This window comes from Neodiprion pinetum, chromosome 6 (assembly GCF_021155775.2).
Source record: "Neodiprion pinetum isolate iyNeoPine1 chromosome 6, iyNeoPine1.2, whole genome shotgun sequence".
NCBI lineage: Eukaryota > Metazoa > Arthropoda > Insecta > Hymenoptera > Diprionidae > Neodiprion > Neodiprion pinetum.
Genome location: NC_060237.1, coordinates 10,112,867 through 10,134,364, shown reverse-complemented (window position 1 = coordinate 10,134,364; position 21,498 = coordinate 10,112,867). Strand labels below are relative to the sequence as shown.

The 21,498-nt window shown below is 37.5% G+C and overlaps 1 protein-coding gene and 2 long non-coding RNA genes across 12 annotated transcripts in view; 1 reads left to right on the top strand and 2 right to left on the bottom strand.

The window, feature by feature from the left end:
* Window positions 1-510: 510 nt before the first annotated feature.
* Window positions 511-3,979, top strand: LOC138191086 (uncharacterized). Of its 2 annotated transcripts, XR_011177377.1 has the most exons (6): window positions 511-649; window positions 866-1,153; window positions 1,394-1,494; window positions 1,735-1,831; window positions 2,072-2,154; window positions 2,505-3,979. It is a non-coding gene; the product is annotated as an uncharacterized lncRNA (long non-coding RNA). The 2 variants fall into 2 exon arrangements; XR_011177376.1 differs by having other exon boundaries at window positions 517-1,153.
* A 6,698-nt stretch (window positions 3,980-10,677) lies between these two features.
* On the bottom strand, window positions 10,678-13,120 carry LOC124221354 (uncharacterized). Its single transcript, XR_011177414.1, has 3 exons — window positions 11,860-13,120; window positions 11,544-11,618; window positions 10,678-11,303 (listed from the first exon to the last, which is right to left on the bottom strand). It is a non-coding gene; the product is annotated as an uncharacterized lncRNA (long non-coding RNA).
* Window positions 13,121-18,292: 5,172 nt separating this feature from the next.
* The window catches only part of lilli (AF4/FMR2 family member lilliputian), a 203,226-nt gene continuing 200,020 nt past the window's right edge, over window positions 18,293-21,498 (bottom strand). For all 9 annotated transcript variants that reach the window (XM_046632594.2, XM_069136832.1, XM_046632599.2 and 6 more), the window contains one exon: window positions 18,293-21,496. In XM_046632594.2, the coding sequence (XP_046488550.1) occupies window positions 21,387-21,496 (110 nt within the window). In that variant the 3' untranslated portion in view covers window positions 18,293-21,386. The remainder of the gene's footprint in view (window positions 21,497-21,498) is intronic.

The window sequence follows — 21,498 nt, the reverse complement described above, 5'->3', positions numbered from 1 at the left end:
TTAATACGTGACGCATACTATATATTTTATAATTTTCCAGGAGACAAACTAAATTATCTATAATAATCGGCTATAATATGAAAATAGAAAAATTATTCGTTTCGGAATGTGATTCTATTCGACACGCGCTCGATGTATTCCATAACATTGATATTCATAATTATTGAAAAAAATTTTCATTTGCTCTCTCGATCTTGAATTTTCGCAGGCATAGAATCGGATCGCTGTTTTAGCTAGTCGCAAGTGAAGTATCTACGTTTGGTAGAAAGGCAGAATTGTTTTTCGAAGAGCGTTCGTATGGAAAGAAATTTGGAGTAACTGTAATACGTCACGGATGCGCTAATTTTGATTGAGATTAAATAGATGCTTCGTATATGAGACGGTATTTAACGCAGTGTCCTGATTAAAAGGCCTAAAAAGGTAATTGTTGTAGATTTTTTCTTTCATAGGGAGAGAAAAAAGAAAGCTTCTTAAAACTTTTAGTGTATTTTAACGCACACTTGAAAGGTACGAGCAGTAATTTTTATCATCTAACTGTCGCAGAACGGCAGCGTTATTAGCCGACCGTTCACTGAAGAATATAACTACAGTCAACGGCTGTCCATCGAAGGCCCTAGCCGCTTGAATCTGGATTGGCAGGAAAGATAAAGTGCGTATTTCTTGTATGAAATGTGAAATGTGAAAACTAATATCATTATACATCATAAAATATTATCATACATCACACATCTTACATCACGAGACATCATACATCACACATCATACATAGTATAAAAGTTCGAAACCAGAGTTTGGATGTTCGGATGATCAGAAAGTGACGTCGCAAAATTTTTTTTTTCTCTTGACGTCATCAACTTAAATCCAGCTAGCCGGATTCCTCAGTCTGGAAACAACCGCGCAGTAGAGTGGACGGATGAAAATCGCGCTCCGCAGATTTCGAGTGCCGGGTTCTCAGCCTCTTGGATCCTGCGCTCCGGGTCCGCTTTCTGGTGAAACTCGACTGCCGGGACAAGCGCTACGTAGTTTCTGAGCTCCAGGTCCGCTACCTGGTGAAACTAGACTTCCGAGGTATAACCCGAGGTGGTTATCGGTGGTTGTTGGAGGTGGTTGGCGGTGGTTGGAAGTGGACGAGGAGGACGACGATTCGTGCTCGGTAAGTAAAACATTTTTATAATATTTGATGGCAATTGTAATTATATTTTATCCAAAATATTTCAAACTTGTTATGTTTACATTAAATTATTTCAATTCATTTTTCGCCCAAGCACAAACTCAGTAGCTATGAATAAGCTGATACAATTTATTATATTATTATTTAATTAATTAATTACATTAATCCTTACACAATATTTTTGATGTGTTCTTATACTGAAAATTTTTATAACTATTTCAGATATAACCCGAGGTGGTTAAAGGTGGTCGGAGGTGGACGAGGAGGAGGACGAGGAGGACGAGGAGAACAAGGTAGACGAGGAGGACGAGGATTTGTGCTCGGTGAGTAAAACACTTTTATAATATTTGACGGCAATTGTAATTATATTTTATCTAAAATATTTCAAACTTGTGATATTTACAATGAAATATGTCAGTTCACTTTTCGCGCAAGCACATATTCAGTAGTTATGAATGCGCTAATTATATTTATTATATTATCAATTAATTAATTAATTATGTTAATCCTTACACAATATTTCTAATGTGCTCTTATACTGAAAATATTTATTACTATTCCAGGTATAACCCGAGGTGGTTATCGGTGGTTGTTGGAGGAGGTTGGCGGAGGTCGAAGGTGGACGAGGAGGAGGACGAGGAGGACGAGGATTTGTGCTCGGTGAGTAAAACATTTTTATAATATTTGATGGCAATTGTAATCATATTTCATCTGAAATATTACAAACTTGTCACGTTTACAATAAATTATTTCAATTCATTTTTCGCGCAAGCACATGTTCAATAGCTTCAAATGCGCTAATAAAATTGATTATATTATTAATTAATTAATTAATTATATCAATCCTTGAACAATATTTTTGATGTGTTCTTATACTAAAAATATTAATTACTATTCAAGGTATAACCCGAGGTAGTTCGCGGTGGCTGCGGGTGATCAAGGTGGGCGAGGAGGAGGACGAGGATGACGAGGACTTGTACACTGTGAGTATAACATTTTTATTATATTCATTAGAGTAGGAGTAGGATCAGGAGTAGGAGTAGTGGGAGTAGAAGTAGAAGTGGTAGAAGTCGGAGTAGGAATAGGAGTAGTCGTAGTAGTAGGAGTTAGAGTAGAGTAGGAGTAGAAGTAGATGTATGCGGGGAGGGGCGGGGAGGGAATATTATCATACCTAGTTATCAGTAATAAGGAATTGCGGGTAAAATATTAGCTTACTTTTGTAAGTATTTATGAATATAGCATCCATGAATATTCATTGTTGGTGTATAAGGTCTGGCAACGTACCTACTTTCTGTATGAGATGTTAAAGATTTTCAACACAATTATGTTTCAGTTCTGTGCCCCACCTAGTGATCCACTAGTACATATCCTCCGACGTGACATCGCTGTGCTACGTATAAAGAAGAAAAGATTTATTAAGATGTAAATTGCTCCTCTCTTCTTGCCATTGTGCTTTCAGCCATTGTTGTGCTGTGTGTTTAAAATTTAGGACAGTATATAATATAGAATAACAGGTATAGCTACGAATACAGAACTACAATAAATCTTATAGAAATGAGCTCTCATTGAGATTTATCTGTATTTATAACTCGACGCGAGAAGGCAAAAATCAATGTAATGCCATCTGTAAGGTAATTTGACTCGTGTTTGCACTACGAGAACTCGTCGGGCATTTTGCAGTGAAATTTGAAAAATTGTTGTACAAGAAATTAAATAACTATAGAAATGGATAAAAAATATTATCTCTAATAGTGAATGTAGCTCATACAGCTTTAACCGTATATTGATTATGTTAATGATCTATTGTGACAAGATCGGAATTAGATAAGCTCTCTAAATACTCTTTTCTAGTCTATTAATTTATATCATGTATATGTAAATGTATATTTCTTCAGTTTGCACCATCACTGCACTAGGATTACCCTTGCCATGTTTTATGGTGCGCTTGTGTAATTTGTATATTATTAACCTTACGTTTTACTCTATTTGCGACAAGTTGTGAGTGTTTCTAATTTCTTGGCAATTATTTATGTACATGTATGTGTATATATTTATATGTATACTTATGGACGTGTATATACATATATGCACATATTTGAAACTAGATTTTTACAATAAACACAGAGGTTTTAGTATATTCACATACGGATTTCTGTGTATAGGTATACTTGAACTAAAATATCCTTATCTCTAATACGGAGTTCTTCGTAATTCGCATTTGTTCTTGTAACCAAATGTCCTACATACGATGGCAAAAATCGAGATCCAACTTAACTGAGTCTCAAAGCCCTGTTGACATACAAGCACCTATTCGATAGAAATTATAGTTTATAGTTTACACAGCCCATTGCATGATATTTCATTATAAATACATATGTTTCAATGTATTTAGGAATAATTTATCAAATATACAGAGGTCATGTGCAAATAATAAATGAATTGATTCGACCGCAGTTTGATGTATTCATTAGAGCTTTAACAATAAATTTAAGCTTTGTTACTTCTTTTATTTTATTATGGATAATCAAAAACATTTCCGACTATTCGTGCTGTGGAAGCATGGGGATTAAACCAAATGTAGCGAAAGATTAGAAACAGTGTATGTAGAGTACGGGTATTTTTCTAACAATGCAAACACGTGCCGCTAGCTTAGTTTCGACATATCTAGAATACCACGCCTTGCGAATTAGCTTTCCGGACAGAGATGAATGATGAATTTTAAGGACTGCATTATCGTTGTTGAATACTCTATGCCTCATGGGAAAAGAAGATCTGTAACGATAAAATTGATGCACCGGATCATCATCGACTTTAACTTTTGAAATGTCCTACCATTTCCGAACACCTCCAACCATCCTATTTACCTATATTACTAGATTAGCTATGATATGAAAAGAGAAGAATTATTCATTTCGAAATGGGATTCTATTCGACGCGCGCTCGATGTATTCCATAACATTAGTATTGATAATTATTCCAACAACTTTTCATTTGCTCTCTCGATCTTGAATTTTCATAGGCATAGAATCGAAACGCTGTTTTAGCTGGTCGCAAGTGAAGTATCTGCGTTGGGTGGAGGAGCAGAATCGTTTTTCGAAAAGTATTCGGATGGAAAAAAATTCAGAGTAACTGTAATACATCACGGATTCGCTAATTTTGAACGAGATGAAATGGATGCTTCGTATATGACACGGTATTTAACGCTGCGTAGTGATTTAAAGACCTAAAAAGGTGATAGGGAGAGAAAGAACGAAGCTTCTCAACACTTCGAGTGTATTTTAACACACATTTGAAAGATACGAGCGAAATTTATCATCATCCAACTGTCGCAGAACGGCAGCGTTATCAGCCGACCCGTTCACTGAAAAATATATCTTCAGTCAACGGCTGACCATCGAAGGGCCTGGCCGCTTGAGTCTGGAATCGGCAGGAGAGATAAAGTGCGTATTTCTTGTATGAAACGTGAAAACTAAAATCATTATACATCATATCATATCATCATACATCATACATCATACATCATACATCGTACATCATACATCATCATACATAGTATTAAAGGTCGAAACTAAAGTTTGGATGTCGGATGTTCAGAAAGTGACGTTACCGATCTGAAATCAGCTAGCCGAATTCCTCAGTCTGGAGCCAACCGCGCAGTAGAGCGGACGGATGAGAGTCGCGCTCCGCAAATTTCGAGTACCGGGTTCTCAACCTCCCGGATCCCGCGTTTCGGGTCCGCTACGTATTTCGAGTACCGGGTTCTCAACCTCCCGGATCCCGCGCTTCGGGTCCGCTACGCGGTGAAACTCGACTTCCAGGATAAGCACTCCGTGGTTCCTCGTTCGTGTTTACAATAAATTATTTCAATTCGTTTTTCGCGCAACCCCAAATTCGGTAGCTGTCAGTCCGCTAACAAAATTTCTCGACTTCCAGGATAAGCACTCCGTGGTTCCTCGTTCGTGTTTACAATAAATTATTTCAATTCGTTTTTCGCGCAACCCCAAATTCGGTAGCTGTCAGTCCGCTAACAAAATTTCTCGACTTCCAGGATAAGCACTCCGTGGTTCCTCGTTCGTGTTTACAATAAATTATTTCAATTCGTTTTTCGCGCAACCCCAAATTCGGTAGCTGTCAGTCCGCTAACAAAATTTCTCGACTTCCAGGATAAGCACTCCGTGGTTCCTCGTTCGTGTTTACAATAAATTATTTCAATTCGTTTTTCGCGCAACCCCAAATTCGGTAGCTGTCAGTCCGCTAACAAAATTTCTCGACTTCCAGGATAAGCACTCCGTGGTTCCTCGTTCGTGTTTACAATAAATTATTTCAATTCGTTTTTCGCGCAACCCCAAATTCGGTAGCTGTCAGTCCGCTAACAAAATTTCTCGACTTCCAGGATAAGCGCTCCGTGGTTCCTGGTTCATGTCTACAATAAATTATTTCAATTCGTTTTTCGCGCAACCCCAAATTCGGTAACTGTCAGTCCGCTAACAAAATTTCTCGACTTCCAGGATAAGCGCTCCGTGGTTCCTCGTTCGTGTTTACAATAAATTATTTCAATTCGTTTTTCGCGCAACCCCAAATTCGGTAGCTGTCAGTCCGCTAACAAAATTTCTCGGCTTCCAGGATAAGCACTCCGTGGTTCCTCGTTCGTGTTTACAATAAATTATTTCAATTCGTTTTTCGCGCAACCCCAAATTCGGTAGCTGTCAGTCCGCTAACAAAATTTCTCGACTTCCAGGATAAGCGCTCCGTGGTTCCTCGTTCGTGTTTACAATAAATTATTTCAATTCGTTTTTCGCGCAACCCCAAATTCGGTAGCTGTCAGTCCGCTAACAAAATTTCTCGACTTCCAGGATAAGCGCTCCGTGGTTCCTCGTTCGTGTTTACAATAAATTATTTCAATTCGTTTTTCGCGCACGCCCAAATTCAGTAGCTGTCGGTGCGCTAATAAAATTTCTATAACTTTACAATCTTCTCATAATCTTTTTGGTAAAATATGTCGATAAAAAAATTATATCAAGCCTCACATATTATTTTTGATTTGTTCTCACGCTGAAAATATTTATTAGTATTCGAGGTATAACTCGAGGTGGTTGGCGGTTTTCGTTGGAGGTAGTTAGGGGTGGTTGCGGGTAATATCGGTGATTCAGGATGAGGGGGACGAGGATTTGTGCTCGGTGAGTAAAACACTTTTATAATATTTTATGGCAATTGTAATTATATTTCATCTGAAATATTACAAACCTTCACGTTTACAATAAATTATTTCAATTCATTTTTCGTGCAAGCACATATTCAGTAGCTATGAATAATCTTATACAATTTATTATATTATTAATTAATTAATTAATATTCCTATAATATTTAATGGCAATTGTAATTATATTTCATCTGAAATATTACAAACTTGTCACGTTTACAATAAATTATTTCAATTCATTTTTCGTGCAAGCACATATTCAGTAGCTATGAATAATCTTATACAATTTATCATATTATTAATTAATTATTTAATCAATTACTCAATTATATTAATCCTTACACAATATTTTCGATGTGTTCTTATACTGAAAATATTTATTACTATTCAAGGTACAACCTGAGGTGGTTGAAGGTGGTCGGAGGTGGACAAGGAGGAGGACGAGGAGGACGAGGATTTGTACTGGGTGAGTAAAACACTTTTATAATATTTGATGGCCATTGTAATTATATTTCATCTGAAATATTACAAACTTGTCACGTTTACAATAAATCATTTCAATTCATTTTACGTGCAAGCACATATTCAGTAGCTATGAATAATCTTGTACAATTTATTGCATTATTAATTAATTGATTATTTACATTAATCCTTACACAATATTTTTGATGTGTTCCTATACTAAAAATATTCATTACTATTCCAGGTATTACCCGAGGTGGTCGGAGGTGGACGAGGAGGAGGACCAGCTGGACGAGGAGGAGGACCAGGTGGACGAGGAGGAGGACGAGGTGGACGAGGAGGAGGCGGGGTGGGTCGTGGGAGAGGACCTCTCCTCTCCTCAGAGGAGGGGGGGGGGGGGGGGGGGGGGGGGGGGGCAGGGAAGGGGGAGAGGTGGGTGGGGGAGGGGGAAGGGAAGGGAAGGGAAGGGAAGGGAAGGGAAGGGAAGGGAAGGGAAGGGGAGGGGAAGGGGAGGGGAAGGGAAGGGAAGGGAAGGGAAGGGAAGGGGAGGGGTGGGTGGAGGGGAGGGGCGGGAGGGGGGGCGGGAGGGAGGGAGGGAGGGTGGGCGGGTGGGCGCGAGAGGGGGGGGACGTACTGCTCTATTAACTCTAACGGGCTCGCATCGATATCCGTCCTCCACTCTCTCCCTCCCTCCCTCCCTCCCTCCCTCCCTCCCTCCCTCCCGCCCTCCCTCCCGCCCTCCCGCCCTCCCTCCCACCCTCCCGCCCTCCCACCTTCCCTCCCCCCCCTCCCCTCCACCCGCCCCCTCCCCTTCCCTTCCCCTCCCCTTCCCTTCCCCTCCCCTTCCCTTTCCCTCCCCTTCCCCTCCCCTTCCCCTCCCCTTCCCTTCCCTTCCCTTCCCCCTCCCCACCCACCTCTCCCCCTTCCCTGCCCCCCCCCCCCCCCCCCCCCCCCCTCCTCTGAGGAGAGGAGAGGTCCTCTCCCACGACCCACCCCGCCTCCTCCTCGTCCACCTCGTCCTCCTCCTCGTCCACCTGGTCCTCCTCCTCGTCCAGCTGGTCCTCCTCCTCGTCCACCTCCGACCACCTCGGGTAATACCTGGAATAGTAATGAATATTTTTAGTATAGGAACACATCAAAAATATTGTGTAAGGATTAATGTAAATAATCAATTGATTAATAATGTAATAAATTGTACAAGATTATTCATAGCTACTCAATATGTGCTTGCACGAAAAATGAATTGAGATGATTTATTGTAAACGTGACAAGTTTGTAATATTTCAGATAAAATATAATTACAATCGCCATCAAATATTATAAAAGTGTTTTACTCACCCAGCACAAATCCTAGTCCTCCTCGTCCTCCTCCTTGTCCACCTCCGACCACCTTCAACTACCTCAGGTTATACCTTGAATAGTAATAAATATTTTCAGTATAAGAACACATCGAAAATATTGTGTAAGGATTAATATAATTGAGTAATTGATTAAATAATTAATTAATGATATGATAAATTGTATAAGATTATTCATAGCTACTGAATATGTGCTTGCACGAAAAATGAATTGAAATAATTTATTGTAAACGTGACAAGTTTGTAATATTTCAGATGAAATATAATTACAATTGCCATTAAATATTATAGGAATATTAATTAATTAATTAATAATATAATAAATTGTATAAGATTATTCATAGCTACTGAATATGTGCTTGCACGAAAAATGAATTGAAATAATTCATTGTAAACGAGAAAGTTTGTAATATTTCAGATGAAATATAATTACAATTGCCATGAAATATTATAAAAGTGTTTTACTCACCGAGCACAAATCCTCGTCCCCCTCATCCTGAATCACCGAGATTACCCGCAACCACCCCTAACTACCTCCAACGAAAACCGCCAACCACCTCGAGTTATACCTCGAATACTAATAAATATTTTCAGCGTGAGAACAAATCAAAAATAATATGTGAGGTTTGATATAATTTTTTTATCGACATATTTTACCAAAAAGATTATGAGAAGATTGTAAAGTTATAGAAATTTTATTAGCGCACCGACAGCTACTGAATTTGGGCGTGCGCGAAAAACGAATTGAAATAATTTATTGTAAACGTGAACCAGGAACCACGGAGCGCTTATCCTGGAAGTCGAGAAATTTTGTTAGCGGACTGACAGTTACCGAATTTGGGGTTGCGCGAAAAACGAATTGAAATAATTTATTGTAGACATGAACCAGGAACCACGGAGCGCTTATCCTGGAAGTCGAGAAATTTTGTTAGCGGACTGACAGCTACCGAATTTGGGGTTGCGCGAAAAACGAATTGAAATAATTTATTGTAAACACGAACGAGGAACCACGGAGTGCTTATCCTGGAAGTCGAGAAATTTTGTTAGCGGACTGACAGCTACCGAATTTGGGGTTGCGCGAAAAACGAATTGAAATAATTTATTGTAAACACGAACGAGGAACCACGGAGTGCTTATCCTGGAAGTCGAGAAATTTTGTTAGCGGACTGACAGCTACCGAATTTGGGGTTGCGCGAAAAACGAATTGAAATAATTTATTGTAAACACGAACGAGGAACCACGGAGTGCTTATCCTGGAAGTCGAGAAATTTTGTTAGCGGACTGACAGCTACCGAATTTGGGGTTGCGCGAAAAACGAATTGAAATAATTTATTGTAAACACGAACGAGGAACCACGGAGTGCTTATCCTGGAAGTCGAGAAATTTTGTTAGCGGACTGACAGCTACCGAATTTGGGGTTGCGCGAAAAACGAATTGAAATAATTTATTGTAAACACGAACGAGGAACCACGGAGTGCTTATCCTGGAAGTCGAGTTTCACCGCGTAGCGGACCCGAAGCGCGGGATCCGGGAGGTTGAGAACCCGGTACTCGAAATACGTAGCGGACCCGAAACGCGGGATCCGGGAGGTTGAGAACCCGGTACTCGAAATTTGCGGAGCGCGACTCTCATCCGTCCGCTCTACTGCGCGGTTGGCTCCAGACTGAGGAATTCGGCTAGCTGATTTCAGATCGGTAACGTCACTTTCTGAACATCCGACATCCAAACTTTAGTTTCGACCTTTAATACTATGTATGATGATGTATGATGTACGATGTATGATGTATGATGTATGATGATATGATATGATGTATAATGATTTTAGTTTTCACGTTTCATACTAGAAATACGCACTTTGTCTCTCCTGCCGATTCCAGACTCAAGCGGCCAGGCCCTTCGATGGTCAGCCGTTGACTGAAGATATATTTTTCAGTGAACGGGTCAGCTAATAACGCTGCCGTTCTGCGACAGTTGGATGATGATAAATTTCGCTCGTATCTTTCAAATGTGTGTTAAAATACACTCGAAGTGTTGAGAAGCTTCGTTCTTTCTCTCCCTATCACCTTTTTAGGTCTTTAAATCACTACGCAGCGTTAAATACCGTGTCATATACGAAGCATCCATTTCATCTCGTTCAAAATTAGCGAATCCGTGATGTATTACAGTTACTCTGAATTTTTTTCCATCCGAATACTTTTCGAAAAACGATTCTGCTCCTCCACCCAACGCAGATACTTCACTTGCGACCAGCTAAAACAGCGTTTCGATTCTATGCCTATGAAAATTCAAGATCGAGAGAGCAAATGAAAAGTTGTTGGAATAATTATCAATACTAATGTTATGGAATACATCGAGCGCGCGTCGAATAGAATCCCATTTCGAAATGAATAATTCTTCTCTTTTCATATCATAGCTAATCTAGTAATATAGGTAAATAGGATGGTTGGAGGTGTTCGGAAATGGTAGGACATTTCAAAAGTTAAAGTCGATGATGATCCGGTGCATCAATTTTATCGTTACAGATCTTCTTTTCCCATGAGGCATAGAGTATTCAACAACGATAATGCAGTCCTTAAAATTCATCATTCATCTCTGTCCGGAAAGCTAATTCGCAAGGCGTGGTATTCTAGATATGTCGAAACTAAGCTAGCGGCACGTGTTTGCATTGTTAGAAAAATACCCGTACTCTACATACACTGTTTCTAATCTTTCGCTACATTTGGTTTAATCCCCATGCTTCCACAGCACGAATAGTCGGAAATGTTTTTGATTATCCATAATAAAATAAAAGAAGTAACAAAGCTTAAATTTATTGTTAAAGCTCTAATGAATACATCAAACTGCGGTCGAATCAATTCATTTATTATTTGCACATGACCTCTGTATATTTGATAAATTATTCCTAAATACATTGAAACATATGTATTTATAATGAAATATCATGCAATGGGCTGTGTAAACTATAAACTATAATTTCTATTGAATAGCTGCTTTTATGTGAACAGGGCTTTGAGACTCAGTTCAGTTCGTCCGCCTCCGCGTCCACCTCCGACCACCTCCAACAATCGAACAACCACCTCGAACAACCACCGATAACCACCTCGGGTTGTACCTGGAATAGCAATAAATATTTTCAGTATAAGAACACATCAAAAACATTACGTAAGCATTCATATAATTAATTAAGTGATTGACAATATTAATAATTTCATTAGCGCATTCATAGCTACCGAATTTGTGCTTGCGCGGAAAATGAATTGAAATAATTTATTGTAAACGTGACAAGTCTGTAATATTTTAGATGAAAAATAATTACAATTGTCATCAAATATTATAAAAATGTTTTACTCACCGAGCACAAATCCTCGTCCTCCTCCTCGTTCATCTCCGACCACCTCCAACCACCTCCAATCACCTCGGGTTATACCTGAAATAGCAATAAATATTTTCAATATAAGAAAACATCGAAAACATCACGTAAGGAATAATATAATCAATTAACTAATTAACAATATTATTAATCCCATTAGCGCATTCATAGCTACCGAATTTGTGCTTGCGCGAAAAATGAATTGAAATGATTTATCGTAGGCGTGACAAGCTTCAAAAATTTTCAGATAAAATGTAATTGCAATAGCCATTAAATATTATAAAAATGTTCTACTCACTGAGCAGAAATCCTCGTCCTCTTCCTCCTTATTCACCACATGTCCCTGAAGTCGAGTTTCGTTAGGTAGCGGACCCGAAGCGCAGAAACTACCTAGCACTTATCCCGGAAGTCGAGTTTCACGAGGTAGCGGACCTGGACCTCAGAAACTACGGAGCGCTTATCCCGGAACTCGAGTTGCACCAGAAAGCGGACCCGGAGCGCAGGACCCAAGAGGCTGAGAACCCGGCACTCGAAATCTGCGGAGCGCGATTTTCATCCGTCCACTCTACTGCGCGGTTGTTTCCAGACTGAGGAATCCGGCTAGCTGGATTTAAGTTGATGACGTCAAGAGAAAAAAAAAATTTTGCGACGTCACTTTCTGATCATCCGAACATCCAAACTCTGGTTTCGAACTTTTATACTATGTATGATGTGTGATGTATGATGTCTCGTGATGTAAGATGTGTGATGTATGATAATATTTTATGATGTATAATGATATTAGTTTTCACATTTCACATTTCATACAAGAAATACGCACTTTATCTTTCCTGCCAATCCAGATTCAAGCGGCTAGGGCCTTCGATGGACAGCCGTTGACTGTAGTTATATTCTTCAGTGAACGGTCGGCTAATAACGCTGCCGTTCTGCGACAGTTAGATGATAAAAATTACTGCTCGTACCTTTCAAGTGTGTGTTAAAATACACTAAAAGTTTTAAGAAGCTTTCTTTTTTCTCTCCCTATGAAAGAAAAAATCTACAACAATCACCTTTTTAGGCCTCTTAATCAGGACACTGCGTTAAATACCGTCTCATATACGAAATATCTATTCAATCTTAATAAAAATTAGCGCATCCGTGAGGTATTACAGTTACTCCAAATTTCTTTCCATACGAACGCTCTTCGAAAAACAATTCTGCTTCCCTACCCAACGTAGATACTTCACTTGCGACTAACTAGAACAGCGATTTGATTCTATGCCTACGAAAATTCAAGATCGAGAGAGCAAATGAAAAGTTGTTGGAATAATTATGAATAATAAAGTTATAGAATACATGGAGGAGCAGGGGGACGAAGAGGGCGAAGGTGGTCGGCGGTGGTAGGAGGTGGTTGGAGGTGTTCGGAAATGGTAGAAGGTGGTAGGAGTTGCTAGGAGATTGTTGGCGGTGGTTGGTGGAGGTACGAGGTGATAAGAGACGGCGCGGGGTGGTAGACGGTGGACGGAGATGGTATTAGGTGTTTGGCGGTGTTAGGAGGTGGCAGGGGGTGTTTAATGGTGCTCGGAAAGAAGTGTTTGGCGGTTGTTGAAAGTGATCGGCGTGGTCGAGGAAGACGAGGATGACGAGGATGATGGCGCAGCAGCGGGGAGATGCAGGCGAAGGAGGACGGCAACGACGTGGACGTGGTGGACGCAGGTGCTCGGTGGTTGTTGCGGTGGTTGGTGGTGGACGCGGTTATATGCGTCTCCTTACGGGGATGATCGAGCCGATCGACATTTCCAAGTCGCAGTCGACAAGTAGTCTTACGTACTCACTTTGTAGCGACTCAATCTCGAGTTTCCATACCGACACTACTTTCGCGGCTACGAATGTCGGTGCGAGTCCGTTCGCGGTAGAGTCGATGGAGCATAAACCTTCTATGCTCCCAGGCCCACCTGGGCTCACCTCCCCGCCGAAAACTGGTCATAAAAATTTATCCAGGGATATCCGTCTTTATATTCAACAGTCAACGACAGTGCGAATGATCAAAATACCTGGTTAGAGCGCGCCAAAGTGAAGATGAGAATCAAAGCCAAGGATGTACACACGGGATTTCCGGAGACAGCAGTGTACATAAATGAAGCGCTAACGACTGCAAAAAAACACCTATTCTACTTGGCTAGGACGTTTGCCCAGGAACACCATTATAAATATCTGTGGGTCAAAGATGGTAATATACTTATGCGCAAAGAAGAGGGTGAAAAAGTCATACAGATCAAACACCACACAGACATAGAAAACCTAGAAAACTTGAAGGAGCTAAGAGAAATTGACACACATCAGGGCTGTGAATACCAAACACATAGAAATCCAATGAATAAAAAACCACGTATGTGAAGAAATCGACTCCCTACATAGAATAACAAAATAAGAGCAAGGTTTTAAACGTACTCGAGATTAAGACCAGGAGCCTGCGGAAACCTATGGATCAAATTCGTTAAATGTTGCAAGACTTAGAAATACAAATAGATTTAATTATACGGATGGATTTTACAACAGGGCAGAAAGTAGTAAGATATGCTAAATAACAACTAGAAATGAAGCAGTTTTGTAAACTAGATAAGAATACAGAAATATGAAGACGAAACATGGAAAAAAACATATATATATATATATGTATGTATATCTACCGACTAACAAACTGATTTACACGTAAGAAGTTGAGTAACTAAATCTGATTCCTTTGTATTTTTGGGGAAAATTTTCGCGATTTTCAAAAGTGCTGGAATAAATTATTTGATGCACTATTCCGACGTAATTTTGCGAGAGGAATAGATTGGGCGCAATCCGAATACGCTGCGAGGCCTGCTATGAACGGATTAAGGCTTACCTAGAAATGAAATCCCAAAGATTCCGTTCTCAATTGTCATGCTGTTCGTCCAACCCCCACATCAATGTGTTATTCGCATTCCTGCATGTCCTATTAGCTTAGAAAAGATTTTACATATTGATGCCGAGACGAAAAAGCTCTCTTTTTAAAAATGGTTGAAAAAGTAAGGCTATATCCTTTCAATTTTTTCAATTTGTTCGTGGTCGATTTTGAATAACGTCCAACCCAATTGATTAATACTCAGTATCGTCGTAATTTTGCCAGAGAAGGCGACTGCGCAATTTCTAGAGTCGCTGCGAGCAATGGTTTGAGATCTGAACTCGAAAAACGAAGAAATTTCTTGGTGTTTCTTCAGCTACTGGGCCTACACCATTATTAATGTTTCTTTCGGTTGGGCATGTTTCGCTCGGTCCCGAAGCAGGCCCAATTGATGTCAACACATCACCGATTTGAATTTTGTGTTGTTGGGTTGTGTCACGTTTACGTCGCCGGTTGGCGGTGGCGTTGCGGATTGATTCTACATCGCCAACGAAACTGACCCGTGCAAAAAATCAGCTGTTTCAGAATCACTGTGGCTATTATGTCCTCTTACATGTGAAGACATGTTGTCATGAGATACACGCAGAGTACTGCTACAATGTCAACGGCATGAGTTTACTGAGTACAGTACATGCTAAAGAACATTGATGCTTACACCAAAGCCTTCGCAGGTTTCATCATGTGTAAGACTGTATAAGAGTCATGCGGAAATTTCAATAGTTGAAGAGATTCACGGATAGGCTTTGTCCATAGAATTCATGAAAATTTGATCGAAAACCAGTCGACATTTGTTATCTTCTTTATTTTGTGTACGATTAATCCGAGTAATAATACTTTACAACTGAACTATGGATTTAGTTTTAGAATCAAAAAGTAGACCGAGAATAATCTCTTTATTAACAGCTTTACCTCGGCATAGGCCCCTTGAATTTTGAAGAAAAATCCTCATCAAACATGCAAAAGGTGGTTTGGTGACAAAAACACGGAGCAATCTTCAGAATTCACAGTACTTGTATAATTCATCTAAGGTATTCATTAAGCCTCAAACATGATTATTAAAGTTAACCATAAGTTGGCCAATTCCCAAGAAAAATAGTACATCAAAATTAAACAACTGAATATTTTAACGAGCGCACAGGATTTTTATTATGCTTGACCGTAGATACTACAAACACTACGTAAAATTGAGGTTCGGTTACTTATGCTCAATTACGAAGCTCGTAGAATTGAGGTGAGGTCATTTATACTCAATGACACAGTGCCAAAGTATTGAGTTACACAAAAGTACGTATGCGCCAAAGAAAGTCCTAGTGTGTAAAATCTAGCGTTTCAGTTGTGCGCATGCGCCAACGTCATTCTACAATACTGTTCGGACATGGGGCACTTCAAGCACGCTACACAAGCTTCGAAAATCAATTTTTCCAAACAGACATTGAAAAAAAATTTGATTCAAATACATTGCCATAATATTTCGTATTTTGAACACTCTTTCCTTCGCCCAGAACTTACCAGGTATGAAATCTACCCATAAATACAAGATTGCAATACATCCAGGATATACGATGATGTTGAAAGTCACGTATAATGTTCAATAACCTGCATTGAATTATTAATGAGATTTGTAATACTAACAGCTATTCGACCATTGCTAAAATCGACGAAGGCATGTAAGTAATTTTACCTAGAACGTTCATCACTTATTTGTTCATTTATTTAATTATTCATTTGTTTCAACTGGAACAATATTAGTTAAGTAACAATAGATTAGTGTCAACAATTTAATTTATCAGAGCGGTGGCTCGGCCGTGTCAGCCTCCACACCAATAAATATAATAATTAATAATAATGATAATGGTGGTAATAATAATAGTAATAGTAATAATGATAAAATGAAATAAAACAATAATAATAAAATAATAAATAAGGGCGAGTAGTTATACATTCGTTAAAAGCGAGTTTGGTCTCTCCTTGGTGCGGTTGCCCTCTCGTCACTCATACTACGCCTGCATACTGGTATGCCATGCACATTCATGAGTAATATTATTTAAACAACGTGAATATAAATCAAAATTACGTACTTGCAAAAGTACCGTACAAAATGATAACACCACACGCGCATTGTTGGACGTAATGTGGACTATACATCCCACGTGAAGGGATAGAAAAGTTTGAAATATAAAAAAATAATACGAAACAATGATACTATTTCTATTGCCAGAAATGTTGTTACAATCGAAAAATCTTCGTTCTACGTTCGTAATTGGCATTGCAGTAAAAAATACAGCCGTATATTTTGTTAAACGTGACAAATATAGTTAGGAATTTTTTTACTAGTTTGAGGAATCAATGCGGATCGTCAAAATTAGGCTGAAACAAATATTGTCTGAGGTGAAAACGAGTAATGGAAAATAAATCACCAAATAACTAAATATCCTGAGTATACTTTGTGTCGTGAATTACGAAATTCACTAGCAATTTTAAACAGCTTCCATTTAAAAAAACACAAATAGATTTTATGCATACCATTATTGTGATTTGACTGGCAAAAATGACAATGAAAATAGAAAGAGATGGCATTAAATAGCAAAAACAAAGCAATCTTTGATGATCGTGTTTGTACTGAATAGAGAAAAACATGTGAACCATAATTCACAATCATTTATGATAAATCAACTGAAGACAAAAATAATTAGACTGTTATAAGTTGATACGCCCAGTTAGAAAATCATAACCTGGTTGTATATTTGTGAATGCATCATTTAAATAATGTGTTAACAACTTCTGAAAAACAGTATCTATTCACGAAACATGCAAAATCAATATAAATCTTTACGATGATAATCGATTTTTTTTTTAAATAAAAATAAAGTAACAGAAATTTTTCAACCGCGTCATGAGAATGCAGTCCACATTACTATCAGAACGTAGAACGGTGAATCAACAGCCTGTACATATATCAAGTGATCAAGCATTGTGCTTGACTCGCATTTGTAGTTCTACTAGAACCAGAACTACTAAACTTTCCTGTCCGTCGTTTTTTCGTTTCAGTTTACTTTTTTTTATCTAAGAGTCTCTTTACTTCCCTTGTGCCATTTCAGAACATGCCGATATACATAAGAATCATACTTCATACACTGTGTGCTCACCGTAGATTGATAACTCACTTTAAAACTAAAATTCCGCTATGCTACTAGCAATAAAAATTAATGACAATAACAAAACAAAAAAACATAAAATAGTAGTAATAGTAACGTTAATAATAATAATAATAATAATAATAATAATAATAATAATAATCGCGGTAAAATTAAAAAGTGGTATTAGTTACAGTATTGCCAAAAAAAAAAAATTTGGCACATTGCGAGGACAGAATAGTTTAGCTCCAGTAAACATTACTCAAAGTAGAAATAATGATATTCTATCATTATAGTAGTATCATGACAAAATAACGACAATAATAATAATAATAATAATATGCATATAAATATATTACAGTTACAATAATAATAAAGAAAATAATAAATCGAACAGCAGTAACCAAGCTGCTTGTTTTAGAGAGTTTGACAAGATTATTTTGCCAAATACCAAACGGCAGCTACTGGGGTACTTTGTACAGGTATTTTCATTTCCTCTTAAATATCTCATAAAATAATATTATTTGCTTTAGTATAATTTTACAGTGATTAAATTAATAATTCATAATAAGAAACGTTGATCGATCTAATAATGTTGGTGCTTGCTGTCGGGTTTATTCAGCAGCGCCTTCTAATTTTTCTCTTTTTTTTAAGGCCGGTAGGAACGAGGATTTTTCGAAAAGAGTATCTGCTTTACTACAAAACAGCGCGAGCAGTGGTTTTTCTGTTTTTTTTTTTTTCTTATTCCTCAATAGACACAATGTAACAGATAATCCACATAGGTTATAACGCGTTTTTTTTATAAGTGACTGATATCTATAAATGTTATTTAATGATGGAGTAATATTACGACGAGGTAAGATCTCACAACGTTACACAACCTAGAAGAATACTTGTATCTATTACATTGATTATTTCAATGGAATAACGCTTCACAACTTGAACATTATTGCGAGCTGGTGGGCCTGGGCCTGATATACGTATCTCTTATAAATATGTGTCTCCAAAATATTGAATTTTTAATACTTTTTTCATTTTTTTTTCATTTTTTTTTTTTAATATAGCAAGCTTGCTCCGTGTTATTTGTTCATATAAAATTGTATCCCATGAACCATTGGACCGCACTAGTTACTAGGGCCTTTTTTGCCCTCCAACTCTGTTTCTGTGAATAGTTATAATTAACGCGCTGATTGATTAAAAAATTTTTTACTCTTATTCATTTGCTTTTGAAAATTTATTCAGCTACCCACCGCTCCGCTAAAATAAAAATACGTTGTACAAGATTTTCATTTAATCAGCAACTATAATTTTCATTTATTTATTCTTTGTAAGTATAGAAGCTGTGTCGCAAGTAATGATGATTGAGTTTACAAAGGATAGAGTTCACTTCTGGTAAGAATTCCACTTAATTTCAAGCCTCATGATGAAGCTTGTAATGATTTGTCTTTTTCTCTGATAAGTTCTTCAAATTTCTTGAAATGAATATGAATTTCTAAATTTTCCTTTCGTCAAAACAATTTTATGATCAAATTATTACAAAACGTCCCTTCAATCAAACAATATTTTTTAACGATCACTATCGTGACTTTTTCCACTTTTCTTTAAACGTTTTTTTTTTTTTTTTCTTTTTTTTACTTAAGGTTGTCGTCGTTCTAGTAAATCAAAGAAATACAGTAAATTGGAAGATAAAAAAAACGAACAAGAATTATCTCTGCAGTGTGTTTTGTTAATATTCATTTAATCTCGTTTTCAAATTCTTCTTGAAAACTCACAATTAGTGGACAGTCTACCAGAAATAACCTGGAACATTTCGGTAAGGTGTGGTAGCAAAATGGGGCGGGCTAGCCAGACAAAATCAGGCTGCCCTCAAGGCGGCGGCACTCACAATATCTATTTACAAAAATATACACATGAGCAACTTGCTTTACTTATTCATAATCCTTCTTCCCGATGCTGCTTACATATTACGTACTTTTTGTTGGTGTATGTATGTGTGTATGTAATTATGTATGAACGCGTGTATACCTAAACTATGTTTTTATGTATGTATTTTTTATTTATTTATATATAGTTTTTTTTTCTAGAACCACTACTCCCCATACATTCTAGATAATGTAAGTTAATATGTGTTGTTGCGTATTAATACTAATCTACAACCTCACTTATCTACAAATTGTGTTATTTTTTTCATTTATTAATAGAATTATTTTTCCTTTTCACTTCTCCTTTGTCATCGTCATCAATAATATTACAATATTATTATTTTACGTGTGTATATATAATAAACTATATCATTGTTGTGTATTGTTGCTTTAAATATGCTCAGGTAAGCCTGCGTTAATTTTATCTCTTGAAACGCATGAAACTTCCGTGGCCAATTTATTGTATCTATGCACATTTTACAAAAGCGGAACACCTCGGAAAATAGAGATAAATTATTATTATTGTTTATTATTCACGATTGGTAATTTCTTAGTGTTTCTTTTTTGTTTGCTTAATTTTTTTTCCTTTCTTTCTAATATTCCATCGTGTGGCACTCAGTCCTTTTACTATAGTAAGTAACATACTTTACAATATGGTACAGTACATTGCTATTGCTCCAAGGCATTGGTAATATTGTTATGAATTTTTATAAACAATATCTCGTTCCCCTACATTGTGTGCAGGATCTTAAGTTATATCGTTCGGAGAGTTGTATAAGAATTGACTATATTTGCTAAGTAAGATGATACCCTATGCGAACGATGTGATTGTGTGATCCTCGGTTTTAGTTTCCTGTCTTCGAAATGCTTAAAATTGCAATATAGCTAATTCACGATATATCTTTTTTCTGTTACTTTTATTTCAAAACGCAACTTTTTTTGTCACGTGCGTTTCTAGTGATTAAATCTCTTACGCATAAGTATTAACTTCTTTTATTTTATCTTACCAAAATTCTTGCGTGATTATGCCTGCAATCTCAATATATTCTTGTACCTTATGGAATAAATACTCATATCGTCAAGTTATCCCTGACAACCCATTTCTATTATCGCAATATACGAAATTCCCACTGGCTAAGTATAACTATGCGTTTAGTGGCAAAAGTACGATACATTTTTCTCTCTAGATTTTACAAAGGTGTCCAAATATGCAAAAAAAAAAATACATTCCTTGATCTCGATACAGCGCAACCTTTATAACACACGAAAATGATATCGTATCCAACCATTCTTTTCATTCGATAACGTGGACGTCGAGTTACTTCTATGGAAAAGTTGTTGCAATTAAAGTTAAAAAACGAACGAACAAGAATTCTTTTGAAAATCTAATCGATTCGATATGTCAATAGTTTTCCAACTGGATACCGATTTTCCACTATAGATAGTCAAACGGTAAAAATTTGTAAAAATGGGTATGTATATACATTTTCGTACATATATAACAATTTTTAGAAATACTAAATCATATTTCATTAACTTTCAAATTTACAAAATACTAATTTGTATGTACAAAGTTACATGAAACAAACTATTTCCTTTTCTCTTCACGCAACGTCCACATTATCTTTTTTCACAAAGATGCCTTTGCAAACTGCTTTTCGGCGTACCAACCGTACTTTTCGATACCTTACCTGACTTACACAGTTACAGTTTTGTACTTTGCCAAAATCGATAGGTGACTCCTCTTGTGCTTGGCAGTTTCCAGAGCTCACTATGTGAGCATAGTAGGATATGTAGCCATGTTGTGTGGAAGAGAAGTCACGTAATTAGGAGTGGGTGGTCGGGGGCTGTGCCACTGGGGTCAGAGAGCACGAAGTTTCTTTATTCCAGCTTGTACATAACGGACCAAGTCACGAAGAGAACTTTTCAAAGTCAAAGGACCACTCTGTTCATCCAACTCGATGAAAAAATCT